The 15,221-nt window shown below is 33.9% G+C and overlaps 1 protein-coding gene and 1 pseudogene across 1 annotated transcript; one reads left to right on the forward strand and one right to left on the reverse strand.

The window, feature by feature from the left end:
* Window positions 1-559: 559 nt before the first annotated feature.
* Window positions 560-4,282, reverse strand: LOC133797074 (diphthine--ammonia ligase-like; annotated as a pseudogene).
* A 3,887-nt stretch (window positions 4,283-8,169) lies between these two features.
* Window positions 8,170-8,700, forward strand: LOC133817526 (pathogenesis-related protein 1-like). Its single transcript, XM_062250107.1, has one exon. The coding sequence runs from the start codon at window positions 8,170-8,172 to the stop codon at window positions 8,698-8,700; it is 531 nt and encodes a 176-aa protein (XP_062106091.1).
* The last annotated feature ends 6,521 nt before the right edge of the window (window positions 8,701-15,221 follow it).

Below are 15,221 nucleotides of genomic sequence, written 5' to 3' on the forward strand. Positions count from 1 at the left end.
TCCATCCTTCAATTCATCATCCAACCAAGTACTTGCTACTGAAGTTGTTTGTTGCCATCTGAAGCTCTCTAAATTGAAATCTCCTCAGGTTTCCAAGGCAAACCTCCTCATGATATTGCTCTGAAATTTTTTAAAGCCTACAACTGTTAATCTCTTCTTATTGTCAAACAATTTAACTCTGCAATGAAACATATATGAAAAGCAAAAAGAAATGAAACCCAACACTACTTAAGTAATGTTAGATTAAACAAAAATATGTACAGTATAAACCATAACAAAGCAGCTTTGCAAGATATGAAACATATATAAAAGTCATGTTCATTAGTGTAAATCATATTATAGAATATGCATAAATAAAATATGTAAAAGGCTCAGCATAGTTTAACTTCCAACAAAAAACAACAAAAAACAATGAGCAATTAGTTTAACTTAAACATTAAATAAGGAGAAAAAGGCTCAAAAATTCCCTGACCACATAATAGAGTTTCTAAACATGTGCAAACAATGTCCACCAGGGCAGCGAGGGTAGATGTTTCCAAGAAAAAAAAGAACAAACCTGATGAAATGCATCCAATACAGTCACCAGGTGTGGATGAAAAGAATGGGCTTAACTTCCACAAGTGCTCTGTATGACAAAAGACGCCGATGGCATATGAATATAAATTTAACCAAATTTCAGGAGACACATTTAGTGAAAATGTAGAAAAGTTAGTTTACATATAGATAAACTACATATATACCTTTTTGGCAGATCAGGGGCTAGGATATACAGAAAAATGGGATCAACAGCTTCAAATATGCTCGATTTGTTGAAATGGGAAGGCCTTATTTGCTTAAGGAATACATCTAGCTTATCTTGAATCTGATGTCTCTCAGATGAGGGAATACGTGCTGAACAGTAAATGACAAATACAATAGTTGAAGTAGATATTGAACCATTAAAACATTTTTCCACAGCTTCACTGTTTTCTAATGCCTTTTCCAACTCAGCAGTGACGCCCCCCTCACATAAGATCATTGTGGGAGGATCAAGCCCTAATTGCCCGGCCATATGAAGTATATTCTTGTGCAGTGTTGCCTATCAACAAACAAAAACATGAAATCAGAGCAAGAAAAGAAATTCTCTAGAATTAAATAATTGACCAAACAAGAATAATGCACATTGCTTATCCCAATTATCAATTCAGTAACAAGGATCATGCAGCTTTGCACCTGGCTATATGGTCCAATACAACTGGGAGCCCAAGAGGAAATACTTTGTACATGTAGAACTCTTTTGGTATGGTCATTTGCCACTAAAACTTCCACGTATGCATTACCCAACCCCTCTTCCAGTAAAGGCAGTTCAATTGTACTGCGCGATGGGACACCAAAACGGCATTTCTCCTGTTTGATAAATCTCACATATGTTTCATTTGCTGTTGCAAATTCCTTCATATCAGCAATATAGAGATGAATATAGAGGACATTTTCCCATCCAAAACCATATTCCGCAAGTTTCAATTCCATTTTCCTTAGCACAGCTGTCAACTCTTCTTGTACGCCTACCAAAATATTCAGAAAACATAAAATGATTATGTTGTAGACTAGAAGCACTGACCATAAGGAATGAACAAGAGGGAAACACAGAAGCTTGCAGATCTGTGTACTACAAACTAATTATCCTTTGATTACCTGCTGAAGATTTGCTTGAATGTTCCAACCAGCAACAAATGGAAAACGTATCACCTTTCTGTGTTCTCGAAATGTGAAGCTTATTTTCTGCAATAGTGATCGAGTCAAGGACTTCAATAGCAGACTGGAATGCAGCGTCACATACTTGTGAGATGTCTCCCTCCACTTCAAAGACAGTACCCTTATTCTCCAGACAGATCTCGTGGGTTTCACCATTGCCAGGCAAAGAACAATGCAATTTCTTATGTTCCAAATGAAAAGCTAAGGTATGAAGGACCGCAGCTGGAGCAATAGAATCTGAAGAGTGCAAAATAACTTGAGAGTCATCAAGCATAATCCGAGCATTCTGTAACCACAAAATTAAATAAATAAAATAGAGCCAAAAATGGAAATACAATCACCATAAACCTTGTAACGGTGACACCATAACAAGTGTATATTTTATCAAAATATAAATAATCTGAAAACATTTCCTCTAGTAGCAGAGATCATTACCTAAACCAGATAATTACACAAACAAAAAATTTATAAATATATGATGCTAAGTTACTAACTGCACACTCATGGTCATCATGAAGACAACAAGCCTCTTAAGAAAGCAGGAAATTATAAAATATCCACAGGCAATAGGAAAGGAAGAAACTCACAACAAAGAGAGGGCAATCAAGTGTTTATGTTTCATATTCCCCTCCTTCACCACAAACATTAATTCCATACAACCTGCCAAGGATGATAGTTAACCATCAATTTACAATGATAAACTTAAAATAATATAAGGGAAAAAAATAGCATACCCCTTCAACTTATGCAGATAGGGACTCAGGGAAGCTAAATCTTTGCCCAAGTGCTTTGCAGGGTCCAACCCCATTGCAGCGACCTATAACAGGAGAAAAAATACTGTTCAATAGAAGGTAGAACTCTTTCCAAAATATAACAAGAAAAGGCATGACTAAATAACAAGTGAAATTAAAAATTATACCTTTACGGTAATAGCCAATATCCCACTTGTTATCTGATTATAGTAGAAAAGAAAACCATTGTATGAGATGTACGAATCTTCAATGTTAAATGAACAAATTCACATACCAAAATACAAATTACCATTTCCTGAAGGCGCAATGACTGATCTTGTTTCCACAAATATGCCAGAGAAACAAGCCCTATCCTTGAACACACACTTTCCACCCGCAGCCTCTGATAATCGGATGCAATGGCACCAGAAGATACAACACCAATAGAAGGAATCTGCTTTTTCACTTCATTTAACAAAATGAACATATCTTCAACTTCATCACCTGGAGTTGTTGTGTAGCTAAGCTTCTCATGCCTGAAATATCCACAAAATTCATTGGAAACTGAAAAGTAAGCTTTACATGCACCCTTCTATCACAGGACACAAAAAATTCTTTAAGAAGACCAAATCGCCTAATAAAAAAGACACTACTGTAAGCTCTTGTGATGTAGTAAAGATCCTTTTTTTAAGTACAAAGATCTCATCAAGATAACTTCATTCAAAAAGCTGCAGCTTTCAAAAAAAATAAAAGATTTCTCCTAACCCTTCTACTTCTGAAATCTGATCATGAAGCTAGTCATACTGTTACTGTTCCCCATATCACTTTATGAAAAAATGAAGAAAACGTTGTAACTTGCCAAAATATCAGATACAGGTTTTACCAAAAGTTTCTGCATAAAGGCTTGCCTTGTGGATCCTTGTATTCTCCTTCTGAATAGGGGCAGTCCCATGCATTCAGCATAGCTAACGATTATCTGGTGCCCAACCTGATCAAAGCAATCAATAGTCCAATCCAAACAGCTAATTAAGATACATTTTCCGGGACTTGAAGCTCATATTTCATCATTAAATAAAGTTCTGGGGCATTCATTTAAAAAAATAAAAAACTTACAGTTTGGTACATGTAGCTATCGAGCTCGTCAACTGAATCATCAACTGGCATCAAGTTCGCCAATGCCACAACCTACCCAATGGCAACATGATTAAGTGAAAAATCGGTACTCTTTCAGTTTAACCCAACCCAACATTAGTGGATATAACACAAACCCAATTCATCAAATTCCATAACAATAACTAGCATTAGATTATTCAGTTGGGCAGTTGAGTTCATGAAGATGATAAAAATGAATTTAACCAAAACAAAAAAAGAAACTCAAAAAACTAATAACGGATTTTCGAGAGAGCCAAATAGAGAAAAGTGAAAGGACCTGGTGACCGTATTGGATGCATTTCATCATGGCGTAGAAAAATGAAAAATCCAAACTTTCACTGAATTTACATCCCTAAATTTCCTCCTTCAACCCTCTTTATAATGAAAATCCCATAAATCTTGCTTTTCCCTTTCGTCCTTAAAATCACGTTTCGAACAGATCATAAGGAATAACAAAAGTAGAAATTGATTTTGCTAAGTCCATAATTCCATTCAAGCAACACAAAAAAAAAAAAAAAAATTCTTGAAATAGATACTTACAAAAATACTGCTGAATATAGATAATAGATAACAAAGAAAAAAGATACCCTGGAAGAAACCGGAGCAGGCTTCTCGGACTCAAGCTTTGTCTGCGGTGTCTCTTCGGCCTCTTCCGGGGGTTCCATTGTCGCTGTTTTCGAAGTGGTGGAGGCTACGGAGTCAGTATATATATATAAATATGATATAGATACATAGCAACGTAAGGGAGAAATCGCCAAAAATCTGAAACTAAAAGTGTAGAAACTTACCCATCCAAAGAAGATGTCGAAAGTTGGGCAAATTTTAGGGAATATAACATCTTTAGTTTCGGTTGTGAGGTTTTGAAGAGGAAAGAGGGAAATAAAAAACCCTAATTTCTGAGAGGAGCACACATTCGGAATTGAAGAGAGAAAGAGGGAAAAGGGAAAGAGGTTCAGATGGAATGAAGGGGTTCTTTCCATAGGCAGGAGACTCTTGGGTTCTTACTTCCAACAAGAGAGATGCCGTGATGGAGAATCGCATGAGGGAGAAGAGATTCGATGGAGTGAGTGTGAAAGAGAGGGCAGAGGAGGCAAATGGGATAGATAGATTTTCATTAGGCGGCAAATGAAATAGTTGGCGCCTAAATTGTCTCTGAAAAAAAAAAGCGTGTGTTCCCATTAATAACGCTTTGTAATATATGTCATTTTTTACCGTAATATATAGTCAAAATTGTTGTAGTGGTTGTTATCGAATCTAATCAATGTCACAACGTTGACCATATGTTAAGTCGATCTTAATTCTAAGTGATAATATTATTCTAATTGTACTATTTAAATCTTTTGACTTGTTCGTTACTAGCTTAGCCTACGGTCTAGCCCATACTTACATCTTGGAGATTTAGTAGTGTAATTGAGTGGGAGTATTATTCATAGATATGAAATCTATAACTTCTGTATGAGAAGTAAAAATATGGTTTCCTTAATTGCTTTGTTCAAAAGGTTAAATGATTGAGATCTCATTTTTGTGATTAAGTTTACAGAAATATCATTTATAAGGAACTTAGTGGGAGATAAGGATAAAATATTGATGAGGGGTAAAACGGTAATTTGCATCCATCTCGTTAGTAAGTCATCGATAGAAGATTGACTGACTGTAATGGTTATCACAATGGATAACGTATTTATGGTTTTGAAAATACGTTCCATGAATTCAAGAGTTCAATTCTGAGTCTATAGTGGAGTCACGAGGAATTAATAAGGTAGTGAAATTATTCGTAAATAAATTCACGGTAACTTGTTGGAGCTTGATTTCATGGATCCATGGTCCTCGCATCACCTTTGAATAAATTATCTAGAATGACTCAATTAATTGATTTAATTATCAATTAGGATTTTTAAAGTTGAATATGTAAATTTTGGAAAATTTACAGAGATATGGGATTAGAGAATAAAAGAGAATCTTTGAGTAAATTTATTAATATTGATAAATTAGTGTCAATATAAATGAATAATATTAAATCAAGTTTCAAATTATAATTTGTTAATTTGAATAAGGATTTGATTAATTAATTAAAAAGTTTTGAATCTAGGGCCCAAGGCCATTTGTGGCAGCCCAATGCTTTTATTTTTTATTTATTATTTTTAATTAATTTAAATTTAAATTTAAATAAAGCCTATTAAGTTGCCTATATAAGGAATATGATATCTAGGGTTTTCATAAGGAAGTGAGCTTCAGTTGATTGGTAAGTGAAAACCTAGACAGTCTAACCTTTCTTGGCCAGTCTCTCTTCTTCTTCTTCTCTTCAAGATCTCTATCTCATGTGTTAAGAACCAGCCCACACTTGTTCTAGGTTGATCAAATGTTTGGTGAAGAAGACTGTGTTACTGATCTTATTCAATCTCTTGATAATACTTTGCTACAGAAAGGAATCAAGGATTAGAGAGGTTGAAGGATGGAGTTGTTCTGGTTCCGCTGCGTATTCGTAAGCTTCTACATCTTTGTGTTTATGTTAATTTACGAATCTGATGTTCATATGTATGTCATGTTATTCTATGTTTCTATTATGTCTTTGGAAAAATAATAGGAAATATGCATCTAAATTTAAATTCCAAGATCATACATCTAGTACATTTGCCTCAAGCGCCACTGGATCCTCTTTACAATCAGAGGCATCACCGTTTCCGTCCACCACCATTGGCCCTCCGACAATACCACCTGAGGCTTTCCAGCCCATGATTCAACACTTCAGTCAAGCCTTTATGATCCAGAACAACAACTTCCAGAAAATGCAGCAATATTTGCCAACAACAAATCCGAGCATCCAACCTCCATAACTTTCTGCCTATCAGCTTGGACATGAACATGATACAGTCCATGATGGCAAGCTTTCAATCACAATAACCACAGCAGCCACAACCACCACAGCTACCACAACAACAACCACCACAACAACTTGACGATAATGACTTTTGAATTGATTTTTATGACATTTAGTTTTATTAAGTTACTATTTTTAAATTATTAATATTTTGTGTTGTTTTTTTTTTTTTATTTTGGAGACAATACTACTTATGTTTTGTTATTTTACATTTTGGAGACTATGAATATTGTTAAATTTGTTTTATTATTTAATTAATAAATTGGTTATATTTATTTAATTAATATTTAATAATTTATTAAATAAATTTTAATCAATATAATTTATTACATATATATATTTTTTTAAAATTGTATACCTATGTCGCTGTAGATGGAGCAGTCGATGGACCTACAACGACCACATGTCGTCGTTGTAGAAGTTTTTTGAAATTCAAATTTTCAAATCTTGCACCACCAACAATGACGACATGTCGTCGCAATATCCCAGTCCAACTGAAAAAAATGATTTCCTATTGCGACCAACATGTCGTCGCTATAGTAAAACCCTACTGCGACGACTGTGTTTTGTCGTCGCCGTAGATTGCTACACATACGGACCTACAACGACGCCATTGTTGCGACGACATGTCGTTGCTGTATACCTACAGTGATGACTGCGACGACAAAAGTCGTCGCTGTAGAGCCTTTTTCTTGTAGTGTATATATTAGTACGTCTAGGGTGCCCCCCTAAAAATGGGCATACTTGTGCACCCCCTCATGTTTTTTGATACCAGGATGATTTTCGGCGAATTTTTTTTATGACCATGTATATTATAATTATTTTGAGGATCTTGTAAATTTTTGAGAAATTTCGAATAATTTACAGTACCAAAAACAATATTCAAATAGTCTGTTGCATGCGTAATTATTTTTTCTTATGCGCGTGAAAGATAATCTGTTTAAACCATATTTTCGATATTGTAAATTATTCGAAATTTCTTGAAAATTTGCAGGATGTTCTAAATAATTACAATGTACACAATCATAAAAAAAAATTTATGCCGAAAACCATTCCAGTATCGAAAAACAAGAAATGGGTGCACCAGTACTCCTAAAAACATGGGATCACTCTAGAATTTTCCTATATGTAGAGGACATATCAATAATTTTTTTTATATATTATCTATATAAATATACATGCATCTGATTAGCTGGTAGTTCAAATTTTGTAAAAGTTCTATATGATGGAAGATGCAAAAGTTTAGTTTATTCGGTAGGGTTCTTTTACAAAATAGACATTTTGAGTATTTTTAGTAAATATTATATATATATATATTTATAGATGCTTTTAAAACTCTTTACACAAACACATGGATCCCTATTTAAACCAATGGTAGTTAAGTTATATTGCCATCCCTATTTATTGTACAATACTATTCAAGAAATTCCGTTTTGATTACTACATTGCTTTTCTACGAATATCTTATAATTCTCATCATTTACTAATTATTATAACGAAACACAAGGCACCTTATTACCTCTTTTCTTTTCACGTGTCTAAAATTCAAACCACAAATATTTATCTACCCTTTGGATATATGCACTATAAATAAGAATCATTTGTATCATATTTGTACTAATAAGAAAAGCCTCTGAATTGCTCATCATCATCACCACCAATAATCTCTAAATAATGAGGTCTCTAAAAATGTCTCTAAATCATGAGGCCTCAGTAAAAGTTTTGTTGGTGGGACAAATCTTGATGGTGATGATGGCGATCGCTAGTGCTGCCAAACCATTCCGGGCGAAGAAGTCCTCTCACAATGACTTCCTTGATGCCCACAACGCCGTACGAGCAGAGGTGGGCGTTGGCCCAATGACCTGGAACAAGACCCTAGAGAACTACGCACAAAACTACGCCAACTCAAGGTTAAAAAACAACTGCGAGTTCGAGCACTCCGGAGGGCCTTACGGCGAGAACTTGTCCGAAGGTTATGGAGAAATGAGCGGCGGGCAGGCTGTGAAGTATTGGGCAGACGAGAAGTCCCATTATGACTACGCCTCCAACTCGTGCGTGGGTGGGGAGTGCGGCCACTACACTCAGCTGGTGTGGCGCAACTCCATTCACCTTGGCTGCGCCAGGACCATGTGCTCCAATGGCTGGATGTTCGTCATTTGCAGCTATGATCCCCCGGGGGGTTATATAGGGCAACGACCCTATTAATAAACAAATATATAGTTATATTTAATGTACTATATATATATATCAAATGTGATAATGCAACCACATATACATGTAATTATATGTGGTCTTTTCGTGTGGAAATTATAAAGCTTAATTTTTGGCTAAATATTATCATCATGTTTTTTTATTTTGAATACGTATGTTCGTGATCAATCTTAAACTATTATATATATCTCTTATAAAAATATTCTTCGTTTTAAAGGTATTTTATTATTTTAATATTAATTTTAACGAAATAATTTTATATTTAACAGAATATTTTTATATTTAGCTGTAGTTTGTAAATACTTAAACTTAAATAAAATAAATAATTAAAATAAGAAATTTTTGATATATTTTACAATAATAATTATTTAAAAATAATAAATAATTAAACACATAGTAGTTCGTAAACACTTAAACTTGTATAAAATAAAATAAATAATTAAAATAAAATATTTTTGAGATATTTTACAATGATAATTATTTAAAATAATAAATAATTAAAAAATTAAAATATGATATTTTTGAGATATTTTACAATAATAATTATTTAAAAATAATAAATAATTAAACAAATTAAAATATGATATTTTTGAAATATTTTACAATGATAATTATTTAAAAATAATAAAACCATACATTTTATAATTTAAATAAAATTTAATTAAACTTAAACTCACTTATTATAATAATATGATATTAAACATATAATATAATCTACTGTGAATTAGTAACAAATGACTTTTTTTAAAAAAAAAAACTAGCAAGAAACTTAAATTTAAAATTCGCGTATAATGTTTAATATTACATTAAACATATAATAGATAATCTCTTGTTGTCATTCTCAAATTCAAAAACTAGAACAAATATAAACTTTAACAAAAATAAATAAATTATTTAATTAAAATATGATATTTATTTGAAATTTATATGCCATTAATATTAATTTAATAAAAATAATTAATAAATTCTATAAATAAAACTAAGCAAGCGTGCATATTGCGCGTTGCTTGTATCTAGTATATATATATATATATATATATATATATCTTTTAGAGTAGTTGGTGAAAATATAAATTTGCAAAATCAATATTTTCTCTTTTTGAAATTTGTTGTAAATTAAAATAAACTTATGTACTCGATAACCAATATGTATCTCTTCTATATAATAAGTGTGTAGATAACGGAAATTCTTGGTTTTAACGATCTTTTATTTTTTTAATGTTAACTTTAACGGAAGATTCTCATATTTAACAGAATTTTTTTATATTTAACAGTAGTTTGTAAACACTTATACTTAAATAAAATAAAATAAATAATTAAAAAATTAAAATAGAATATTTTTGAGATATTTTACAATACTAATTATTTAAAAATAATAAATAATTAAACAAATTAAAATAGAATATTTTTTAAGATATTTTACGATGATAGTTATTTTTAAATAATAAATAATTAAACAAATTAAAATATGATATTTTATTTTGATATATTTTACAATGATAATTATTTAAAAATAATAAAATCATACGTTTTATAACTTAAATAAAATTTAAACTCACGTATTATAACAATATCATATTAAACATATAACATAATATACTGTGAATTATCAACAAATTGTTTTTTTAAAACTAGCAAGAAACTTAAATTTAAAATTCACGTATAATATTTAATATTACATTAAACATATAATATATAATCTCTTGTTGTCACTCCCAAATTCAAAAACTAGAACAAACATAAACTTAAAAAAAAAATTATATAATTAAAATAAGATATTTATTTCAAAATTTATATGACATTAGTATAAATTTTATAAAAATAATTAATAAGTTCTACAAATAAAACTAAGCAAACGTACATATTGCACGTTGCTTGTATCTAGTATCTATATAAATGAGAGCAACAAGGAGATGATGTGACACTTTAAAAAACTCTTCAAACCACTCTATCTATTTTCTCATTTAATATAATAATTTTATTCGTTTTATAGATTATAATAATAAATATAATGTTTTAAATTTAAATGAGATATTTATAAGATATTGTTATTTAAATATAGATAAATATATATATATATATAGGTGCACTCTTAATGGTTACTACCCATGGATGATTACTTTAATGTTAACCATTGGATTAAGATCAATGGTCCATATTTATAGTTGTTAATTAATATTTTTAAAAGTAAATTTTGATTTTTTTTCAAATTTTTAGAAAGATTACCTGATGAAAAATGTGTATTTATTATGAAAATATAATATTATAAGCTTTTCATTTTTCAAATGTATGTCAATTTCAAAATATAGCTATTGTTTCTCATTGGTTCGAAATATCATTAATTATAGCAAAAAAAATTAATTAAATTCAAAATTAATGTAGATAAAAAATATTTACTTGTTGGTGACTTGCTATATCAAGTCACTATATTGTCAAATCATCATAATTGTTATTACCCATCTATGGGTAGTAACCATTGAGAAGTCTTCCATATATATATTTGTGAATCTATATATATTCTAAACATTTTCTATTAATCTCATATTTTCCTCTACTCTAATTTTTTTTCTCTTATTCTCTCTAAACTCTTTCAATTTCAATTTTCAATGAATTCCAATTCATATCTCCAAATTTGATTGATTTACGTGTTAATGATAACACAATCCTCTCGAATATTTATTCAATTATTAATTTTTGTTAATCTTTAAAGTTTGGGTATTTACTCAATTATTAATATTTGTTAATCAATAAAGTTTTTATTTTAAATTATTGATATTGATATTCTAACATCTTCATCTTGTTTTTCTATCATGTTTTAGATGTTATCGGATGCTTATGTTGTGTAAGTTATATTGAGATTGTTGGAGGTGGTTAAGAAAAAAGAGACATCAAAGTTTTAACAAATTAGTAAGTATAAGCTAATTGATAAATCTTCAGATAGAATCTGTAGCATCATTAATCGAAAGATTTTCCACCATCTTCAATGGTGTAGAAGCAATTGCGAATTCTAATATATTTATATTTTTCATTTAATTACTATTATGTTGACGCCGTTTTTCGTCAACTTAAAATGTAGAGCACGTAAACAGTAAATAATTATGGCCAGAAAAACACAATAAAACAAGGAGAGTTTTTACGTGGTTTAGCAGTTAACTCTGCCTAGTCCACGAGTCTTTGTTATTAGAACTTAGGAAATTTCTGGAAATCCTTCAGGGATGAATTCTCCAGAGTTTCTCTGAAGATCACAAAATTTTGGCCCTTTACAAAGGTACATGACTTCTCTATTTATAGAGGAAGTCTCAGAATACTATCCCACACGTTTTGAGAAGTTATTCTGTATATTAATAAATTTAATGGCTTTAAAGCCTGTAACTTCTATATACAAGGAAACGTCCCTTGAAGACCAGGGGGCGTGTAACCGATTAATAAATATCCCTTTATTGTAGGGAAGTTACAACAATAATATCTCTTGAATGCATGGACTATGTCTCTTCAATAATAATATCTCTGAGTGAAGTACACGTTGTCTTGTTTTCCCGAAATCAGTTCGGAGAGGGTAAGTACCACCGAGGCCGCCTTACCCCGAGCTCACACTCAGCCAAGCTTGGGCCACTTGATCCGAGCTCATCTGATAATGGATGTACTCCGATGTTATGTCTTTCGAGCTTGCAAGAACTTCGAGGCTGCCCATCTTCGAGGTTGCCACCTGCTATGAAGATTCGACGCCTAGGTTGCGAACATGTATTCTAGATATTGTGAGCTCACACTTGACGAATCCAGCTTTTGAGATCACAACTCTCAAGGCTCGAAATCTGGGTGTAACATTTTGCCCCCTCAAAAGTATTTGTTCGAATCCTATGAGAAGGAAACTTTTGAACTACTTTCTTCGAGAACCGCACCGTCACACACACTCGAGTATGGAGACGCGTCAATTGGGTATTGCTCATTCAAGGTACTCGAGTACCTTGGAAATCTACCCACGATCGTTCGCCTGCCATCTTTTCGGCACCATCTTGTCATTTATCCCTGGGCGTCGGATTTGATAAGGATTCTGGCCAATGGCTTAGATTAATTCCTTTTTTACCACTTCTGATGGTTTATATATAAGACTCCAGTCATTTGCTTCCTCTTATTTTTACGTTTATCAGAGAGAAAAGAGAAGAGAGAAAAAATCAGAGGCCAGCTCAGAAAGGTTTTTGCTTTTGCATGTTTTCCCAACCAAAGAAGCAAAGGACCGCCAGCTTGTTCGAGACCGTGAGATTATACCTGCAGCCTCTTCTTCAATCAACTATTTCTCTGCAATCGTCATCTTCATTGCGTAAGTATCTGATTTTTTTTTATCAGTTTTTGGCTTTGCTGCTTTTTAGTTTCTGGGAATGCACTGGTTCATTTTTTACTTTGATGTACTAGGACGCTTTGATCGATAGATATTAGGTTTAGGTTCTCCCATTACTGGTTCTAAATCCAGTTTATATGTAGAAAGACCCAAACATGGTCTCTTTTTTATGGGTTTTCAAATTTTGGAAGACGTATCTTGCACACCAAGATATTGGGTAGAAAATCTTGGTTTTAAAGAATGCACGATACCCAAAAATACCATTTTTGAATAACCGCCACCTTTTTCCCTGATATTTCAGGATTCTAAAAAATTAAATCCACTTCCTTCCCTTTTTCATGAAATACACGTCGTGACACTTAATTGGGTCTCCAGGATCGAGCTCATCTCGTACTCAAGCATTTCCGAGCTTGTTTCACCAAGCTCGCTATTCTTAATTCCTTGCTTGCATGGCCCTCACCATTTTTTCTTTCTTGCTAGATGTCACAGAATCTGGAAAGACGGTGGGGGTCGTTGCTTGCCGTCCCATACTTGCCAAAACCTCCGAGCCCGGAGTCGTTGTTTACCCGGAACCAGCGTCTGATTCGTGAACACGAGCTAACTCGCGAACAAGAAGAAACCCGAGCTCATTATCATCGTCAAATCGTCGAGGTTATAGAGAAGAAGCGAAAAATCCTTCGAGAGGCTCTTTATCCGGAATCTGACTTAGGACCCAGACCGATCCCCCTTAATCCCAAGCTGAAAGTGACAGTCGCGTACAACCCGGGAGATCTTTGATTCTCACTGATGGGGGAGCCCTCTACCTCACAGTAGAGGAGGAAATTTTTTGAGGTCGAGCACTATTGGAGCTCGGTTACCTCGCTAGGTTAGATAAATGATATCCTGGCCTTTCATGGTATAAGATTATCAGGCTCGCTAAGGTGTCGAGCCCCTACCTCCCACGAGCGAAGCTGCCACACTCCAGGAGATGGAAATCCTGACAATAAGCTGAGATACGCGGCTTGGAGCCAAGAGCACATGAAGGCAGGAGCGATACTGCCTTTGAAGTATTTCTTCAAGGACTTCACAGACTTCATTGGGCTGGCTCCATTCCAGCTCAACACTAATTCTTACAGGGTTCTGTCTGCCCTGAGGTCGCTATACCACGAGCTGAAGAGGGAAGGCCCATCGCCAGAGGAGATCCTGTATCTTTTCTGCTTGAAAAGCAATCCCTCCCGAGCTCGGGGAGGAGACGGATTCTATTATCTCTTGAACTACCCCAAGGAGAAAAAGATGTTTGAGGATCTTCCCAACCATCCTCCTGAATTTAAGAAGGCCTTCTTCTTGATAGATGGCCTAGCTCCGTCTCGATACTACTCGTTCAGACGGATTCATAAGTATCCCAACCTCCTTCTTTTCTGTGCTTAGAATTTTGTCTATAGGCCCGTACTTAGTTGAAATGTATTTTATTTTCCAGCCAACTACCATCGTCCTACTCCTACTGACGAGATGAAGGAGCATAGAGACACTCTGCTCCAACTCCTTTATGGCAGGAGATCCCTCTCATACCTTTTGGATGAAGGTAAGCTTCGAGCTTGCGGGCTCTTGGGAAATGGCCAGTCCACCTCGGATTGGTCCAATAAAAAATATGACTGCTGGGAGCTCGTGCCTTTGCCAACAGGCATCCTCCCCTCAAGGAGAGAGGTGAGGCCCCCGCCTCTAGTTCGCCGAAGGAGCCCGCAATCAGGGAACGAGGCCAACGATGAAGCCTCGAGCTCGGGCTTGGATGATCAACGTACAATCATCCTAAGCTTGAAAATGTGGTCCCCCTCCCTATTAAAACACAAACCCGATAGGTTAGTATTGTGCAAGGACGATAGAGACCATTTTTATGTATGGACTTGGGTAGATGAACGGGTTCATAGGTTCGATAGCTGGCTCGGGAAATACGACACCATGTATAGCTTGAACGAGGTATGGAACGGAATAGCCGTCCAATATGGGACCAACGTCTATAGGGACCTTTCGAGGTTGACGTCCACCTATAGGGAAGGTACTCCCCCCGCCTCTTCTGAAGATAGGGGAATTTCTTGGTCGCCGAGCTCAAGCTCAGGGGAGAGTTCCAGTTAGGTTTTCTCCACTTGTCTTTTTTATTCTTTGTGTGTTAGTGCCATGCTAAATTTTAATTGCTATCATGCAG

This window comes from Humulus lupulus, chromosome 1 (genome assembly GCF_963169125.1).
Source record: "Humulus lupulus chromosome 1, drHumLupu1.1, whole genome shotgun sequence".
Taxonomy (NCBI): Eukaryota; Viridiplantae; Streptophyta; class Magnoliopsida; order Rosales; family Cannabaceae; genus Humulus; species Humulus lupulus.